The sequence below is a fragment of the Teleopsis dalmanni genome, chromosome 2 (genome assembly GCF_002237135.1).
Source record: "Teleopsis dalmanni isolate 2A chromosome 2, ASM223713v2, whole genome shotgun sequence".
Taxonomy (NCBI): domain Eukaryota; kingdom Metazoa; phylum Arthropoda; class Insecta; order Diptera; family Diopsidae; genus Teleopsis; species Teleopsis dalmanni.
The window spans coordinates 90,495,581-90,514,371 of record NC_051847.1 but is presented as its reverse complement, the minus strand read 5'-3'; the positions used below and the strand labels follow the sequence as shown (position 1 = coordinate 90,514,371).

The 18,791-nt window shown below is 27.8% G+C and overlaps 5 protein-coding genes across 7 annotated transcripts in view; 4 read left to right on the top strand and 1 right to left on the bottom strand.

The window, feature by feature from the left end:
* LOC119676888 (chymotrypsin inhibitor-like) overlaps window positions 1–14,122 on the top strand; it is a 188,254-nt gene extending 174,132 nt beyond the window's left edge. Inside the window, exons 1-2 of one of the 3 annotated variants that reach the window (XM_038088151.1) lie at window positions 13,610–13,721; window positions 13,794–14,122. In XM_038088151.1, the coding sequence (XP_037944079.1) occupies window positions 13,652–13,721; window positions 13,794–13,963 (240 nt within the window). In that variant the 5' untranslated portion in view covers window positions 13,610–13,651 and the 3' untranslated portion in view covers window positions 13,964–14,122. Of the gene's footprint in view, window positions 1–13,609; window positions 13,722–13,793 lie in introns of those variants that run through there. The other 2 variants (XM_038088153.1, XM_038088152.1) reach the window with 2 other exon arrangements.
* LOC119676881 (laccase-4-like) overlaps window positions 1–18,791 on the bottom strand; it is a 472,379-nt gene that overhangs the window by 268,698 nt on the left and 184,890 nt on the right. The window lies entirely within an intron of this gene.
* On the top strand, window positions 3,288–3,756 carry LOC119676891 (chymotrypsin inhibitor-like). Its single transcript, XM_038088155.1, has 2 exons — window positions 3,288–3,398; window positions 3,471–3,756. The coding sequence occupies exons 1-2, from the start codon at window positions 3,326–3,328 to the stop codon at window positions 3,635–3,637; spliced, it is 240 nt and encodes a 79-aa protein (XP_037944083.1). The 5' UTR covers window positions 3,288–3,325; the 3' UTR covers window positions 3,638–3,756.
* LOC119676893 (chymotrypsin inhibitor-like) lies at window positions 6,638–7,154 on the top strand. The gene is made up of 2 exons (XM_038088161.1): window positions 6,638–6,748; window positions 6,812–7,154. The coding sequence occupies exons 1-2, from the start codon at window positions 6,679–6,681 to the stop codon at window positions 6,976–6,978; spliced, it is 237 nt and encodes a 78-aa protein (XP_037944089.1). The 5' UTR covers window positions 6,638–6,678; the 3' UTR covers window positions 6,979–7,154.
* Window positions 9,456–10,006, top strand: LOC119676895 (chymotrypsin inhibitor-like). Its single transcript, XM_038088163.1, has 2 exons — window positions 9,456–9,561; window positions 9,656–10,006. The coding sequence occupies exons 1-2, from the start codon at window positions 9,492–9,494 to the stop codon at window positions 9,814–9,816; spliced, it is 231 nt and encodes a 76-aa protein (XP_037944091.1). The 5' UTR covers window positions 9,456–9,491; the 3' UTR covers window positions 9,817–10,006.

Genomic DNA, 18,791 nt, shown 5'->3' with positions numbered 1-18,791 from the left:
GTAATAAAATTAAATAATAGTTTTTTGTGGTCATTGGTTGCAATTTATTTAAATAAATATACGTTAAATATTTCATTGATTAAATCGTGATATGTGACATTTGCACCTAAACAATTTTAATTGCTGACATGAATATTTATAGAAAATTAAGTGTCTCAATGTACGTGTTATGTCAATTCATAATTGGATTTTTTTGAACATATGTTTACTTAGAAAATAAATTAGAAGTATATTAGCAATGTTAACGATTTGTAGTTATCTCCTAGCACTACACCAAATTAGTTTTTATTTATAGTTTTTCTCGAGTCATACTTGGTGAGTAGCTTAAACATCAGCTCCTCACGTTTTTCAAAAGTTATTCGCTTCCTCAAAAGAAACTGAATATTTTTATAGAGTTCCATCGTAGAATGGACTTTCATGCACTGAGTGCGGTATACCTTTTATAAATCATTTTTATATGGCAGTTTTAGTGAGGCAGTTTTACTACGCTGGTCTTTTTATAATTAAATAAACTGATAAACTGATTTTTAGTAAGCTGTTAGATACTTGTTAGATATCTTTAAAAAGCTACGACTTTTTACTTGATGCCATTGCTATAATAGAGGTTGCTTGCTGTTCCATGGAAATAGGATAGAAATACTTCTATTTTGGACTTGCTTAATTTTAAAGTTATAGATAAAAAATTATGGTAAGGGACACTCTAAAGAGGATAAAAACAAAATGGGAAGTGCCGGACAGTAACAGAACATAAAAATGAATATATATGCAATTGATCATGCATTAATGTATGGGTTTCAAAAATATTTTCGGTAATGTGGTGAGTAAGGTTAAAACACATTCAGTACTGTTCAGATTACTGGCATGTCTTAAGTGAGACGCCTAAGTAAACGGCTATGTTGAAATAATGGTTTATGAAGTATAATAGGTAGCATATACGCATTTTATTGTTTGGCTCCTGCTTACTTTTAATCAATAATTTTATTTGTTTTTTTTTTATATTTTGCATTCAGATATATTTAAATCTAAACGCATTTTAAAAACAATAGGAGCTTATTTATTTTTATGCATGATTTATGAAAATTTATTTTCATAGCATTTAATTATCAACTTCGTTTTAATCATATTCAGTCGCTTTTGTAATGAAAACAAATTAAAAAATAAAATTTTAAATTGTTTACAACTTTACTAAAAGTGTAAATACATATTATGCTTAATCACATTTAAGAAGAAAAAAATTTTTTTATAAATTAATATATTTATATACATTTATTAAATTATTCCGCTTACGTAAAATGTTAAGTGTTTAGCACTTTACATACGGCATGCACAGTATATGGTTATTTTTAAAACAAATTAATTTATAATTTTAGTTGAATTATATTTTATATGAAGTACACAACAGATCAATATATCAATATATCAATATAGAACCGAACTTTCAAATCTTCAGTCCAATTTCTTCGATAAAATGAAGTAATAAACATAATTTGTTGAGCTTTATATTTTCATCTGATATAAGATGCTTAGCTTCTACTTCATAGTTTATGTATCAGTGTTGGTCACATACCTTCCAAATAGCTTGTGATTACACGTTTTTCTCTATAAAACTCTCAAATTCAATTAGAACAATTTATTATCTTCGTATGACGATAATTTAACATATAGTGCCCTAGCAGAGTTCCTGTAACGATTCTTAAATTGTTTTTACTCAGGTGCACACAACGTCTTGAGCATTTTAGATTACAGCCAATACATATAAGATGTTATACATTATTATGCATTATAGTTATACAATAGATGTAGAACAGCCCTCTCCAATTGTCACCATATAGACTTCTATGTTTCTTGTTGTTTTGCTGTATGATTAAAGTGAACTGGCAGTAGTCCAGGCAACAGCTTTTTTTATCAACTTTCTTTCAAGTTCCCCGAAACTATAGAACCCGAATTTAATCATTTTGTTCAATAGCGATTTATAACACTCTTCTACGAGTTTGTATGTCACTAGATGAGAAGTGAAGTACTATAATTGGTGCCTAACTATCAATTTGAATAGTCAGGCACTAAATTTAAAGAGACTCTTCTGTTTATCGTTTATAACGCATATATTTACAAACTATTTACAATATAGAAGTAACATACATACTTCTTAACATATACTTAGACTATAAAAGTTATATTTAAATTACCTACAAGCGTCTGATTGAGTTACATACAAGTAATATACAAGTTACTTACAAGTAACATACAAGTCACTTAGAAGTTACATAGAAGTTACTTACAAGTTACATACAAGTTACTTACAAGTAACATACAAGTTACTTACAAGTTACATACAAGTTACTTACAAGTTGCATACAAGCTACTTACAACTATCATACAAGTTACTTACAAGTTACATACAAGTCACTTACAAGTTGCATACAAGCTACTTACAACTAACATACAAGTCACTTACAAGTTACATACAAGTTACTTACAAGTTACATACAAGTTACTTACAAGTAACATACAAGTTACTTACAAGTTACATACAAGTTACTTACAAGTAACATATAAATTACTTACAAGTAACATATAAGTTACTTACAAGTAACATACAGGTTACTTATAAGTAACATACAAGTTACATACAAGTTACTTACAAGTAACGTACAAGTTACTTACAAATAACATACAAGTTACTTACAAGTTACTTACAAGTAACATACAATTTACTTACAAGTAATATACAAGTTACTTACAAGTAATATACAAGTTACTTCCAAGTTACAAAAAAGTTACCAACAAATAACGAAAGAAAAATTGAAAGTGAAAATAATTAGTTTCACTAGAGAAGATATCTTTTTAAATGCTAGAATAAAATTTTTTATTGTAAACTATGAAAAGTAGAATAATATTTACATATAGATAAGCCTATGTAGCGAATTTCTCGAGCTTTTATTACTGAATAAAATTCAATCTGTTAAAAATAAATTGTTTAGAAAACATCTATCGGCCGCAAACCAAAATATGAGTAAGTTTTTTGTATTTGAAAACAATTTAAGAAAATCCCCAGTTATAGCAGAAATATCTATTATAAGTGAACTGCTCTTGTATGTACAAATTGTGCAATAAATGTATTATTTTTCACATATTATAGTATAAAAGGTTATCTGTACAATTAAAATCAACCGCAGATATTCCCCTCTAATGATTTTTTTGTGTAATTAATCTCTATTTGTCTAAATGCTATGCTTAGTTAAGACTATAAATAACACAGAAAGCGGAATCACTTTCAGATTCTAACTAAGTTTCCTTAAGTAAAGATAAATCGTTTGTTTGGAAGATGTTGCACGGAAGGTTCACAATTGCTGTTGTTTTACTTGCCAGTCTTCTGGTGGTCAGTGCCCAGAATAGAAGTATGTAGTATCTGAAAAAATATGTGACTTACAGAACTGAATTGTATAAATTCGATTTTTCTTATTTTGTAGATTGCGGACAAAATGAGAAATACACAACCTGCGGTACTGCTTGTCCGGAGACATGTACTAGTCCACCAAATCGTGTTTGTACTCAGCAGTGCATCATAGGATGTGAATGCAGAAGTGGTTTTGTTCGGGGCAGAAATGGGAAATGTATTCCACGTTCGCGTTGTTGAGCAGCAATGCTTACAGTACTTGTGAAAATGTGAATGATATAATTATTATGATAACACTATATTATTTGTTAAAGTAAATCAGTTAAAATATAATATAAACAGTTTATAAAATTTTTTCAAAGTGTTTAGTGGATATTATAAATAATTAATATTGTACTATTGTAATACTGTTGAATAGACTTGTGGAATCAATATCGTTACCACTTTAAGTCTCTCTTATGTAGTGTCTTGATGATATATAGACTACAACTGTTAGATTAACTTAACTTGAGCAGTCAGTGTTATTAGAAATCTTTTTATATATGTTAGTGAGCTTTTTTGTCTTATATTCAATGAAATTGGACACTTTTCCATGTATGTTCATACTTATTTCTTTTAGAAGTAGACTTAAATATTTTTCTTCTCAGATGAAGTTGTTTTTTTTTAAGTAATTAAATATTAGAGGCTGATATTTTAAATTCAGTTAAAAAGCTCAACTGTCAGAACACAGCATTTTGTTATATTTATTTATAAAATCTAATTTGAAATAGTCTTAGGTCTTTATGTATATTAGAATTTCGCATTTGTTACTGAAAGTTTATTAAAAATAAAAGGTAAAATGCTTGAATGCTTTCTGCAATTTTACTTATACAAATACATTTGAATTGTTTACAATATATATAATCTATTGTATTTAGTTATTGATATTTTTGGTATTAGAAAAAAAAGGTTTTTGCATTTTTGGAAAGCAAATGAGACTTGGGCTGAATTTTTTGCCGCCTATTCCAAAACCGCATTTAGCAACCCAAAACAGCAAAAATGCAACGTATCACAGATTAGCTCTGCTCGAAATATCACAATAAAGAACGTCTCTATAACAGAGATTAAAAATACTGTAAAAAATAAAATCAAATTAAAAAAATCACCGGGATATGATGGTATTACCTGAAAAATTCTAACTGAGTTGCCCCAACAAGCACTTGTATACCTAAGAAACGTGTTTTATTGCGCTCTTCATCTTAAGTATCTTCCAAAAGTATGGAAAGCATCAGAAGTAATAACTATACCCAAACCAAATAAAGATATAACTCTTACAAATTCATACAGACCAATTAGTCTATTACCAGTTAAGTCAAAATTGTTTGAAATAATACCTTTGTTCAGACTAGAACCGATTCTCCACAAAGAAAAACTTATTCCTGATCACCAATTCGGCTTTCGGAAAAAATATTCCACTATACAATAAGTTCACAGAGTAGTAAATAAAATTACAAGCGATATTGACACAAAACAATTTTCTTCAGTGGTATATCTAGACGTTGCAAAGGCATTTTCAATTTAAAAATAGTTTTTATCTACTCGTTATATGTGGTTTCTAATTTTACTGGTTCTGTTAGCAATCTTAGCAGCTATTTTCAAATCAACTTATGTTTAAATTTCTTTCTACAAGTATATATACACCACCCACTGATATCTTCAAGGCGCTATCTACTTTTCGTAAATAAATAATTGTGGTCACCAAAACCGACTGTTATCAGTAAACTAATTATTAGAATTATATGAAATTTGGACATGTATCATATTAGTTTGTGAACAGTGTCGACATATATGTTTTTCAGCGGAGACCAATGGAGTGGTATAATCCATTGAGAGAAAATAGTTCACTATCTTTCATGTTTTTTGATATTTTTTGTATTTGACTTTTTTTAATTAGTTTTTAGTAAATGATCAATAAATGTTTACTTATCCATAAATATTTTAGATAAGTTAAGTTATTTACGCTAATCTGGTGCTATTACTAAGACTAAATAATTTTACCCCATATAATGTACATAAAATTTATATTTTTTTGCAGTACCACATTTTTAGTACATCTCGAATTTCAAGAATGCTACTCTTGGCTTGTTTCAATTCTTGAAATATAATCTATTTCATAAAATTTCCATACTGCTTGAAATTTTTTTTTTGTTTGCACTTTTAGCTATTTGTGATGTTTTCTATTACCTCTTCGTGGTTCTCAGTTAGGAATATTTGACTTATTACTAATGAAGATGATGTATTTCTTTTCTCCCAAGTGGAACATAGAGCCAATATACTTAAGTCTACTTTTATTTTAAATATTTCTGGTAATATCATTCCAAGAATAATTAGTGGTACGAAACTCGCTTTCGATTGTTCGTCTTCAGGTCATAGCTAAAGTCCCTGACCGTCTGCCACCTTGGGGATTCTACTAAAGCGCTTGCTTCACGATATTATTGGATGAAGATTATTTACCAAAATTTAAAGACCCACTGTTCTTTTTTGCTTGTGTTATAAGTTGAAAACTTGAGGATGATATTAATTTGTCGTTCCCGAGATTTGAAATAATCTTCAGAACAACAATTATTAATACAAAAAATATAATACATATATTATAGAGAAATTAATGAGAAAATTATAATGTCACCTTACATGAATATATATTATAAAAATGATGACTTCAAACACTTGAATATGAGTCAGTAAATTAATAAATTGACCGATGCGGTGATCATTTCTAAGTCGGAGTTTTTATTTGATAGATATTAGGTTTTATAACAATTTAACTACACTTCACATATATGTAGTATCACTATATTTATATATTTATATATGTATATTTAGATTTAAAGTTTCATTATTTTTTAAAAATATTTTATGGCTGTAATTATTTTAAAAAATTATTGAAAATAGAGTCAGCACTATTTTTACTTATCAAAAGTGTCAATTCGTGGCTTTAAAGTCATAATAAAAGCACATTTTAGAAAAACCAAAGCTTGAAATTAATTCCATTTATATTTGTACTTTAGATATGTGATTTTTCACATCTATACATTTGTGACGCAAAATAAAAAAAAAATATTTTTCAAATTAAATTCGTGCCATTTTTATTATTTGTATTTTCGTGATTAATCTTTATTTGTTTATATGGATACATTGGGTTGGCTATAGAAACTTTAAATAACCGTCATTTTAAGTTCAGTTTCATAGTCATATTGAGTTTCATAAAGTGAAGATCTATCAGTTTTCATTGCATTTCAAAAATGTTTCCGAAGTTCTCAATAGTAGTCGTCCTACTTGCTAGTATCTTGGTTGTCAGTGCACAAAGCGAAAGTACTTCAAACTTAACTAGAAAAGATATAGTAAATTTATTAAAATAATTATTCTATGCTTCAGAATGTGGTGAAAATGAAGAATTTTCTAGATGTGGATCCGTTTGTCCGGAGACGTGCAACAGTGAATCACATCGTGATTGTACAAAGCAGTGTATCGTCGGATGTTTTTGCAAAGATGGGTTTGTAAAGGGAAACGATGAAAAGTGCATACCAAAATCGAGTTGTTAGGTGTCTAAATACCAACTGGTCATCTACATTAGCTGGACTTTTTTGTGCTTGAATGTAATAATTTATATATGTTAAATAAAAATTAAGTATGTGCAAAAATCTTGCCAGAAGTTAAGCCAGTGTATATACAGTTAAAAAAAACATGCATCTGCGGAAATATCTTTTTAATATCTTTTTAAAATATTAACATCCTTTTAAATAGTATACATAAAAAATAATATTATATACAAATATTGGAAATCTTTTAATTTGTATTTAAAAATCACATCACTGGAATTTTATTAATCATATTTACAAAATCTATTATCTATTAACATTTGCCGCCTATATTTTTTTGAACTAAATAAAATAAAAACTACATCAACAAACTATTTTTTATTATTTTAATTTATTAACATTTTATTTATTAACATTTGGTGCATATAATCCAAAAGCGATTGATAATTTGATACATTTTGATATATTTTGATCGAAACTTTTTAATTAACCTAATTACTGTTTCCACTTATTAAAGAAAACAATAACTTAATTTATGGTGGGATGTTTTGTCAAACTGAATCTCTATAAATAGAATTTAGTAGAGATAAAATATCAAATGATAAATTGAGTTTTTAATTATATCAGAATACAATTACTACATACTACATCCGAACAAACGACATGCTAAGAGACCTTAAATTAGACCCGATCAAAAAATACATAAGGAACAGAGCCCTGAAGTTATATGCGAAAATTGACAGGCTATCTTACTTGCCACTATCTAATCTTAGAGTAATCACTCTCCGCACGGGGAGGTACGCTGATCTTAGATCAATCACTGAATAATCATGAAGCTTATAGGCAATACATAAATTAGTCGATGAGATGGGTGGGACCCTGCAGTACCCCCAGCTATCAAAGAGTAAAAGTGCACAGTTGCGCTGACTCGAAAAAAGGATCAACATACTACATTCATATTATTTTTTTAAAATATTATATGTATTATGAATATATGATACTGAAAGATAAAGTCTTACTTAATCCACATATGACCAACGTTTTATTATTACAACTGTAAAATTAACTACTTACTAAATTTTTGTTAATATTATAGTAATATAATATTGCTTTGGGTTTTTGAGTACTTAAACCAAGCATTAATTGATTTCATAGCACAGTCCCAAGATATGTACTAAAATTGCAGTGCACATCCATTTTATTGTGTTCCAAAAGAAGTTTTCGGCAAGTTTCTTCCACTTATTGTTTTCGCTTATGAGAACGGTTTCCAAGATTTCATTTGACGTTAGTTTGAAATGTTCATCTATGATCTATAAAGTTTGTCTTCTACTTCAATTATACAGCACATTGTATGTGGATGCACCCATGTAGTGCAATAGAAATTAAGGCTTGTTTGAAGCATCACATTTGAGTGATTCCAGTGCAATCAAACAGCGTATTATTCACCAGCTTCAAGACATGACGACTGGACTGCGAGCTTTAAAATTAAACACTGCAGCCATGGTTGATATCGGAATCACGGCACTTGCAATTGAATTACTATCATACTATCATTCTTCAAGAGTTCTTCAACAGACGCTGCGTAAATATTGTTGTAATTAATGGATGTTTAGTTTCAATATTTCAATCTAGGGTACTCCTTTATTAAAAAAATTATTGAAAATTACACTATTTATAAAAACAAACTCCTAAACTTACAAAAGCTTAAGGCTTTGTGGAATATTTAAACAACTTTGGATTGGTACAAGTATGTATTTAGAAATTTGATATCCGTGAAAAACTCAAGCCAAAGAAATGAAAACTAAAGTATAAAGTATTCTCAAGTAATTTTTAAGTTTACCTTGTCAATAGTTAATATTTAGATAATAAAATTCTGTAGTTTGAAATAAGAATCATTTCTAAAAGGTATTTCCACACTTGCTTAAAGTAACAAATATATAATCATGTATCTAACCAGAAGTTAAAGCGCTTGTTTAATAAAAATGTGTTTAATCCTTCTATTTGAGGGGCTATAACTTAAGATAATGCGTCTCTTTATCCATGGGAGTTTAGTGCCTCAATTATGTTTATATTTATAGAAACAGTGTATTTTGTAGAATTGACCTTGTCGAAAAAATATTGAACTTGTACTTAACTGAAAATAATTGAGTAAAGTAATCGTTGTAAATTTCTACACATTTATCTTATTTACATTCACTTAAATATTTTTAATTAAATATTGTTTAAATAAAAGCTTACATTTATATATATTATTTAATAAATTCATTTATTCTCTTCTTTTAAAGTTCATTGCATTTAAATAAAAGAAAAATCTTTCGTTTATCCCATTCATCGTGCTTAATATATATTTTTAGTTGACTACATAATATTGATTCTTAATAAAATCATCTGTATTTGTTTTTATACCAGAGAGCGTTGGCCGTTCCATTTTTAAATGGAACTTATTTTGTATAAAAATGAATATTCAAGTTTAATTTTCTAAAGTCAGGTCTCATAAGTTCTCTTTCCTTTTAAGAATGTCATTCGGAAAATATTCTATAGTAATCCTTTTGCTTGCTACCTTTTTGGTAGTTAATGCACAAAATGGTATGTGATACTTCTTGAAAAGAACTGAAGGATACTTAAAGATAAAGTATTGAAGATAATTTTATTATTTATTAACACATATGTTATATTTTAGAAGAATGTGGTCTAAACACATCGTGTGGATCAGCTTGTCCAGAAACTTGCAACAGTAAACCAAATCGTATTTGTACAAAGCAATGTGTCATCGGATGTGTTTGTAAAGACGGCTTTGTAAAGGGAAACAATGGAAAGTGCATACCAAAATCGAGTTGCTAGGTATCATATCAGCTGGATACCAACCGGTCAACTAAATTAGCAGGACTTTTTATGTTCGAATGCAAAAATTTGTATATGTTAGTGAAAAAGTGAAAGTGAAGCCAGTGTAGATGCAAAGAAATAAAAACTTAACAGCATAGAGACATTTATCTATATCTGTTTAAATAAAAAATAATACTAAGTACAAATATTTTATATATTTCAATTTATATTGAACGGTAATATCACTTTGGCATTACTTTAATAATTTTTATCTATTAATATATGCTACTTAAAATCTATGAGAAAATATAATAAAAAATTATTTTTATATATTCCTTTTTATTTTTTTATATATCGTATGAATTTTAGTGATATTGGGATGTTTTATTAAACTTATATATAAAAAATATAAAATGGTAAATGATCACTTGAGATCATAACGATATTAGAATACAATTCGTAGTATCAGGGTACGCAGGTTGAATATTGCTGCCAGTAACGAGGCGTCAACTTTTTGGCAAGGTGTTCACAATTTGATCAAAACACAATTCCAACTATAACGTATTCCCCCTACTTCTGAGTTTTGTCTTTCCACAAGCAAATAGCGTACAAAACCAACAAAACAATTTATTTAAATGTTCGCAACCTGTGATCCATTGGTTTTTATTCACCATACAGCTGTAGCTGCAGGAAAACGGCGACTTACCACAGATTTCGACATTTTTACATCAGGTACCAAATTCTTCATATCTGGAGTTGGTCTATTCATTTTATGAATTAAAACCTTTTTTCAGAGGATTGTTTAAAAAAAGATATTTGAATCAAATCTTTAATCACACATTAATTCATTTCTAAATATTATTTTTCACTTCAAATTTCTTTAATTTTTTTCTTTACTTTTACCATTTGCTAGTTTAAAATTGCAATAATGACTTTGTTTATGGTTTATTTCCAACCTCTACATAAGAGTAAGAAACTCTCATGCGTTCATTTACTTCTTTACTATGAGCGGTTCAATTTCTTTATTAAACCATTTGCCCATATAAAACGGCAACCGTGACTTTGATTGTATTTGCACGCTTTGTATGAACTTCGGGTTCAGTTTAGTCGACTGAACCTCTAGTCAAATGTAAAACGACTTTCGCTCAGTCATTTCTTTTCTCTTTTGTATTTACTTTGCATAACACTTTTTTATTGAACCGCTTGCACGCATGAAGTTAAGAGTTATGATTATTTTACGAACATATTTTGAGCGGCTTGTTTTCTCTTTAATTTTTATATTTGTTTGTATGTTTTGTGTTTATTCAATATTGAACATAGTCCCAATGTGAATGTTATTACATTTGCAAGCTTTGTAAACAGCGCGGTGCAGTTTTTATTCTGAACCTTAGTATATTTTAAGAGGAATGTGTTGGGTGTAATTAACATATGTGTGATTTTGTTTGTATTGAAAGTTTTGTGTTTATGTTAATCTGTTTGGAAAAGCTATTATAAAAAATGTTAAGTAGCAACATAGCGAGATTATTTATCTTATAAAAAAAAATATTTAAAAATGAAGCTTTATTAAGGTGTTCACTGAACACTCTGAACCATTCGACGCCTCGCCTCTGATTGCAGCTAATTTAAATAATATATAAAACCTTATATTGGATTTGAAAATTATATCATGTTTTATATTCATAATATTTATGATAATTATTGTACTGAAATCCTTGTTTTTAATTACTTACTCCATATATGACCAACGTTTTCTTATTACAAATGTAAATTAAAGGTGATATTTTTTTCTACATTATTTATATATCAGCTTATGCCTTTACCCATTGTTTGAAACTTCGAGGCTTTCTTTTCGCATGTACAAGTAAACTCCTCTAGTATATAAGCTTCATAAAATATTGTTTAAATATGCTTTTAATAAAAATATTTAAAATCTAAAATTTTAATTTTTTAACCAAAGGAATATTTCTGCACTCATAAAACGGTTTCGGTTATTGGCATATATCGATCATTAGTGTTTGGAAGCATCTATTAATATAATTGTCCGCATTTTTTACAGGACATAATATTTTAATAAGTTTGTTTTTAAAAACTAAAAAAAATTTGAAATAAAAATGAAATAGTCCAATAAAAAAAACTTTAGAATTGCTCTAGTTGTTTAGTCCTGAAAAATCAGAATAAAGTGTCTGAAAACTAAAAATTTGAAGAGCTCGTTTAGTTGTTACGCGCAAGTTATTTCCTTAAATTAAAAGGATCAAAGTTTAAGACCTGGTACTTGTAGTCTAACAATTACATCGGATTTATATAAACACCACGTAAATTTTCAAAGTCCAATGATGAGGAATATTTGACAAAACTCTAAACAGCCGTATGAGTTTATCTAATTAAAAATTAAAAATTTTGTTCTTGCAATTCATCACTGTTTTAAAACTTTTTATATCGAATTGCTTCTTCTTCACTATTGACCTCAAAACTGTAATTTTATTTACGAAAACTTTCCTTTCCTTAGTTAAAAGTTAAGTATTCTATTTAAACGCTGATTTATCGATAATTATGATCATTGATGACGATCTGCCGCTTACTCCCATTACCCCCAACTTTTCTTAAAATATTGTGTTTTTGGTTTGGTATTAAACTAATAAAATATGTTATTTGGTCCTTTCTGCAAACAATAAAAACTAAATTATTTTTCAACTTCAATTTCAGTTCTTATATGTAACATATCTAAAATTTGGACTTTCATTACAAAATTAAAAAGGCAGATAAAACAATCTCACTGTGAATATGAATTATTTACTTGAAGCATTTATGAAATACATTTATTTAATTATTAGAATTTTAATTAAAAATAAACTAAATTAACATTATAACTTTATTAATTGTGTTTAAATCCGCTTGTATTGGTAAAATCAATATAAGATATGTACTCTTACGAGGGAAGAACTTGGTACATACTCATAATCTAAACGGTTGCCTTAGATTATGATGAGCATTTCATCGTATTGATTTATCCCCTCACGTATTGAGTTTGAGCATTCGATTGGTATAGGTATTTAGAAATTTGATATCCGTGAAAAATTTGAACCAAATAAATAAAAACTAAAAATCACTACTTATAAACTAATTTCTAATTTTAACTTGTCCATAGTCAGTATTTATGTGACACAGTTCTGTGGTTCTAAAAGGTATTTCCTCTTTCGCTGAAAGCGCTTATATGTATACCAGAAATATGTTTAATCCATCTATTTGAAATACTGTCACTAGTGATAATCGGTTCACTTCAATAGGTAAAAGGAAGAGATGTTAAGCATCTTGTCAAACATGACTTTTATTTTATGTATTTAATAGATAAATAATTTTCGACTTTTTTTCTTTTCTTACTATCCTCTTCATCCAGAGTAGTTTAGTGCTTAAATTATGTTTATAGAAACTTTGTATTTTGTAGAACTCGTTTCTCCGAAAAGGCATACCATTTCTCAGCTCTCAAATCCAGTTAAATATAACCATCGGTGTCAGTTCTTATACATTCATTTATATATCATTTTTGATTTTTTTTTAAATAAAAGCTGATTTATTCGTAATATAGCATATAACTTAATAAAGGTACTTTTCCTATTCATCCCATAAACAGTTCATTGCATTTAGATTAAATAAGTCTTTTGTTTATTCCAATCATCAGGTTTAATAATAAATATTTTTTTTGCTACATGTTATTTATTTTTTGAAAAGGCATCTGTATTTGTTTTTATACCAGAGAGTGTTGGGTTTTGTATTTTTAAATGGGACTCATTTTGTATAAAAAACGATATTTCTGTTGAATTTTGTAGAGTGGAGTCTCATAAGTTTTATTTCAAAAATGTTGTACGGAAAATTTTCTTTTGTGATCCTTTTGCTTGGTGCCTTTTTGGCAGTTAATGCCCAAAATGGTATGTGGAACTTTCTTTAAAAAAAATATAAAGATACTTTTATTATTTATTAACATATATATTGTATTTCAGAAGAATGTGGTCCAAATGAAGTATACACATCTTGTGGATCGGCTTGTCCAGAAACTTGCAACAGTAAGCCAAACAGAATGTGTATTGCGATGTGTTTCACTGGATGCGTCTGTAAAAGTGGCTACGTACGTAACAACACAGGGATGTGCATTGAGCGATCACTTTGCTAAGTTTCAATTTTGAGAAAATTGCAAGAAAAATGAATAATAATAAAATATATATAAAAATTATGGAAGTGAGAATTAACAGATATCCTGAACTTGTAAAAGAGAAGTAATTATTGTAATAAAATATCGTTTTTATTAATAAAATGTAACTGTTACCACATATTTTACCGTAAGTATCTATTTCAAGAATACATATATCTGAAGTTTCTGGATTCTTGAAGCAATATTGTCTCTTACGTTTGCTTAAATAGCTAGTCAATTTATATAATATATTATGCAGCACATTCTTATTGAAAACCAACGTCGTCTAAAAGATGTACACTCAAATATGTAATATATCATATATTTCTTTATTTTCTATTAAACGATACTGAACATAAATATTAATTTTATTTAGAACCTAAAAAATGCAACTGAATGAGGTTATTCATATCTCAAACTTAATAAATTTATTTATATATTAAAAAATTAAGCGAATTATTTCAAATATGGTCACCTGAAAACTTTTAGTTATAATCTTTTTGCTTATCTTCTGGTTTATCAAAGCACAAAAAAATATTTTACGACGTACAAAGAGAACTTTGTCCAATCAATATGTAATATCCAATGAGTAACTACTTATATCTCTAAAACAATTAATCCAAGTAACTTGATTTATATTTTTGATGAGAAAAGCTATAAATAGCGTGATTGAACGACAATTAATGTAGAAAAAATCCTTGATTTTTGAGAATTATTCGCAAAAATCATATGTTAATAAAAATATATATAATTGTACTAGAATGTAACAACAAAGTGCTACACGTGCACTTTTTCTGTTATTAATATTATACTATAAACATTAATGTCCACGTAGGAAGTTGTGAACAATACTCAAATATTAATTTTAATATAATATATAGATGTTATTTTCGAATCTCTTGAATCCTTCACAGAGTATTTTAACATTAACTGTTGTGCTAGTTTTGTATCGTATTCAAGAATGCATTTGATAATGGAGTTATTTATATTTTTCTATATGCTATGAATATAAGACATAATGTGTAACAAAGTAAGTAGTGTAAGTTGTAAGATTGGAGTGATTAGTATAATGGTTTTAGTATTTTAATGGTTTTACGTCATGAAATTTCAGCAAGATGGTGCAAAATGGCATATATCACTGTTTCAGTCTCCCGAAATGTCTATGTAAAGAGGTCATCTAAAATAATTTTAGAGTATAAATTGATTTTTTCTTTGGGATCATGTTAACTGAATTTCAAATTAATTTAGTAAATCACAGATACCGAATGACTGTTTTAATAAACATTATTCGCATTGTTAATGAAAAATCTGATTTAGCTCAGCTAAATCATCAAACAACAATATAAAACCACCTTTAAAATTTAAGATACAGTGTAAATATGTATATATATGTATATATATATATAGTGTATATATGTATATATATGCACTGTGTATATATATGAATACACAAACAAAAAAAATTGAACAAAGCATTAATGTATTCTAAGGAATCCCATACAAGAAATAATGGGGAAGACATAAATGGCTAGACCAAAACGAAGGAGTTTGGTAGCGAAATCAGTGTTACCCTCATATTGAATTGTCCCAAAATACGTGCGAAATATGGAAAAAAAGAACATATTACACCAAAAAAAGCAACTAATAAGAGAAGTATTTTCAAGAAATGCTCGCCATTCTACAAATACCCACTATAACGAGAGTCAACTTTAAAAAAGGTGTCAACACGTCTCACAACTATCACAATATATAAATTTTTTGTGATACAATGTAACGCTTTTGAATAGGTACAAACATGAAATCGATGGACATATTCAGTAGATGCAATAAAATATTTCTATGATCCAATATAAATTGTGTCTAAAATTGTTATATAGAATATATCCATCCATAACCAGGTTATTTATTTATTTGTAATACCTTGCTATTACGTGTAATATCCAACATCATGTGCCATTTTATTGTACTCAAATTTTTTGAAGTAATTTTTAAAATCTTGTTGGTGCATAGCTAGTAGATGAAGTCACCGTGCGGTGTGGCATTTAATCCGGAAATGTGACAACTCTGTACTTGAATAAAAATGACGAAAGTTATACACAAACATTCAATTCTGAATGCTACAGCACTATGATTATTACATTTTTGTATGTATGATAATAAATATGTGAATAGGTAAAGAATGTGGACTTTGCAGGAGCTTCACATCATGTTCTGTTATGGTTTTGTATCTATATTCATTACTGTGACTGCAATCGAATTATTTAATGAAATTTAAAGATAAGTTCAAATGATAAAAAGTTTTTGATTTAACACTTAAATTAATATTTTCCCTAGTTAGTACAAACCTTCTTGTTGGTTAGAGGGTATATAGCTTATGCCTTCTGAAAAATACATTCATTTCGTAGTTCTAAATGGGAAGAATTTGTAGCAGAATTTATATGTGGAAATTAACTTCTACTGAATTGTTTAAAAATTTCATTTTCCTAAACTATTTTTGTTGAAAATTAGTTAATTTATCGGAGTTGCTTTTGCTAAGAAGTTCAACATTTTTCGTTCTCATAACTGAACCAATCTGATGTTATAATAAAAAGGGAAAACTGCATATATATCATGTATTACATCTTCTTATTCTACATAAATAAGCTATTAGTTATTTTATCGATTTAAATAATTGAAACCTTAACAGATCTGTGAACATTTAGAGGTTTCTTCTGTTCGCTACTTCATAATAATGAAATTAGTTTATTGAATTTGAATTGTTTCTAAACTCAATTTGTAATTGAACTACATGAAAAAGTATAAAATATTAAAAATGAAAAAAATTTTTAAAATTTTCTTCATTTGTTCTCCTTCTAGGTCTTATGGGTGTTATTAGCGGACATTCAAAAGATATACTCTGCAGTAAGGAGATTCCTCCATATGGAGAGAATAAAGAGCATACAAGATGTAAGATAGCATGTCCCGATAAAAGCAATACTCCTCCAGCACAGTTCTATACTGAACTGAAAGTCCAAGAAATAAAAAGAAACGCTAAATAACATAATGAATATTATTTACATTAATATCGTTGATCACTTATTAGATAAAATTAATAACTTCTTTTATAGTCTAAAAAATCAAAAATGCTAATTCCCAGCAAATTATTTACTGACAGTGCTTTCTTTGACCACTTTTTTTATTGAATTCAAAGTTGGATTAAATTATGTCAAAAATAGTTATTTTATAATTAAATTAAAATTACGATATAAGTATAATTAAGTATAATTAAAATGCTAACTGTCCTAACTATAAATTAAAAAATATGATTTTGGTAAAATTTGAAGATTATAATGGATTGCAATGTAGACCATAAACTTCCTCAAATGAAAAAAGTTTTTGATAATTTTCAAAAGTAGTTGAAAATAATAATATAAATCAAATAAAAAATTTTTTTTTAATACTTTTTTAACAAATTGATTGGATCTAAAAATATATATGAAACCACATACAAAAGGTTTTACAAGTTGGAAAGTGTTACACCCACCATATTCTTCAGATCTGTCACCTCATTATTATTTATTTCGATGTCTATAAAATTTTCAAGATGGTAGAAATATTGTTTCAAATGAGAAGAACTGAATCGGTTTTTTGCTAACAAAGAACAAAAATTTGTCCTGAAAATCATAATTACACCTTTTTTTTTTATTAACATTTAATGCATATAAGCCAATGGCGTTCAATGGTAAACCGATTTGGTTAATTCGTAGAAAAATTCAACAAAATGAGTAAATAAATGGAGATCTTGTGAATATATGAATAAAGTTAAGTATATATCAAAATTAAATGATTAATTGAGTTCTATACTGTGCGGGATTAAGAATACTAGCCTGACAGTTTAAAAATATGGGGTGTTACTTTTGCAAGTATATATATACATTAGCTTTAAACACCTTTCTTCTTTAATAAATGAGCTGCAAAAAAATTCAAATAAAATTTTTCAATTGAGCTTTGTGATAGAAATGGGGTTTTCAATCATGCATAATTCAATGCCTCTATACGGCCATACATGGTGCCCAACAAAGTGTAGTTTTGATTTTACCTCTGCATTGATGATGTATTGTGTACTAACCTGTCCATCGCGTTGGATCTGTGACTTCACTCAATGTCGCCTACTCAATATCATTTGCTCGTTGTACTTTTATTTTAATGAAGTACACAGTTTGAGTATATTTTAGCTACTGATTTTATTTAAAATAATGTTGTGTTTTTATACAAAAATATTTTAAGACTAATTTCTACATCAAGGTTAAAATATTATGATTTTAATGGACTGTATTACATTTGGTTAAAATGGTTTTGTTAAAAAAGGTTAAAAAAGGTTAAAAAAGGACGGAAGTCCCAACACTAGGGATTTTCCTCCTATTGTGTTTATGAATATATTTTATTTTAATAATTTAGATACGTATGCTATTTATCTATATTTTTCCTTAGTACATTATTCTAAGAATTTAGGTGATAATGGATTTATAAACTATAATAATTAAATATATGGTATAAATTCATGTTCATGATTGAACATTCTGCCGGAGGTCAAAACTCATGTTCGTGATTGAACATTCTGCCGGGGGCCATAATAAAATTTTAATCATAATTATTTAATATGATTATGTTGTAGTAGTTGTATCGCCTCCTTCATGTCTGACGCCGTCATCATATATATATATGAGAAATTTTTCCTTCCATTTTTCCCAAAGCTTCCAATACTTATGCTTGAGAATTACTTCGAACTGCCATTGAACTGGAACTGCATACAATTCTGTAAAGATATTAT

Coding starts and splice junctions, on each gene's coding strand:
- LOC119676891 (XM_038088155.1), top strand. CDS start 3,326: ATGTTGCACGGAAGGTTCACAATTGCTGTTGTTTTACTTGCCAGTCTT. Junction 3,399..3,470: donor GGTCAGTGCCCAGAATAGAA/GTATGTAGTATC, acceptor CTTATTTTGTAG/ATTGCGGACAAAATGAGAAA.
- LOC119676893 (XM_038088161.1), top strand. CDS start 6,679: ATGTTTCCGAAGTTCTCAATAGTAGTCGTCCTACTTGCTAGTATCTTG. Junction 6,749..6,811: donor TGTCAGTGCACAAAGCGAAA/GTACTTCAAACT, acceptor TCTATGCTTCAG/AATGTGGTGAAAATGAAGAA.
- LOC119676895 (XM_038088163.1), top strand. CDS start 9,492: ATGTCATTCGGAAAATATTCTATAGTAATCCTTTTGCTTGCTACCTTT. Junction 9,562..9,655: donor GGTAGTTAATGCACAAAATG/GTATGTGATACT, acceptor GTTATATTTTAG/AAGAATGTGGTCTAAACACA.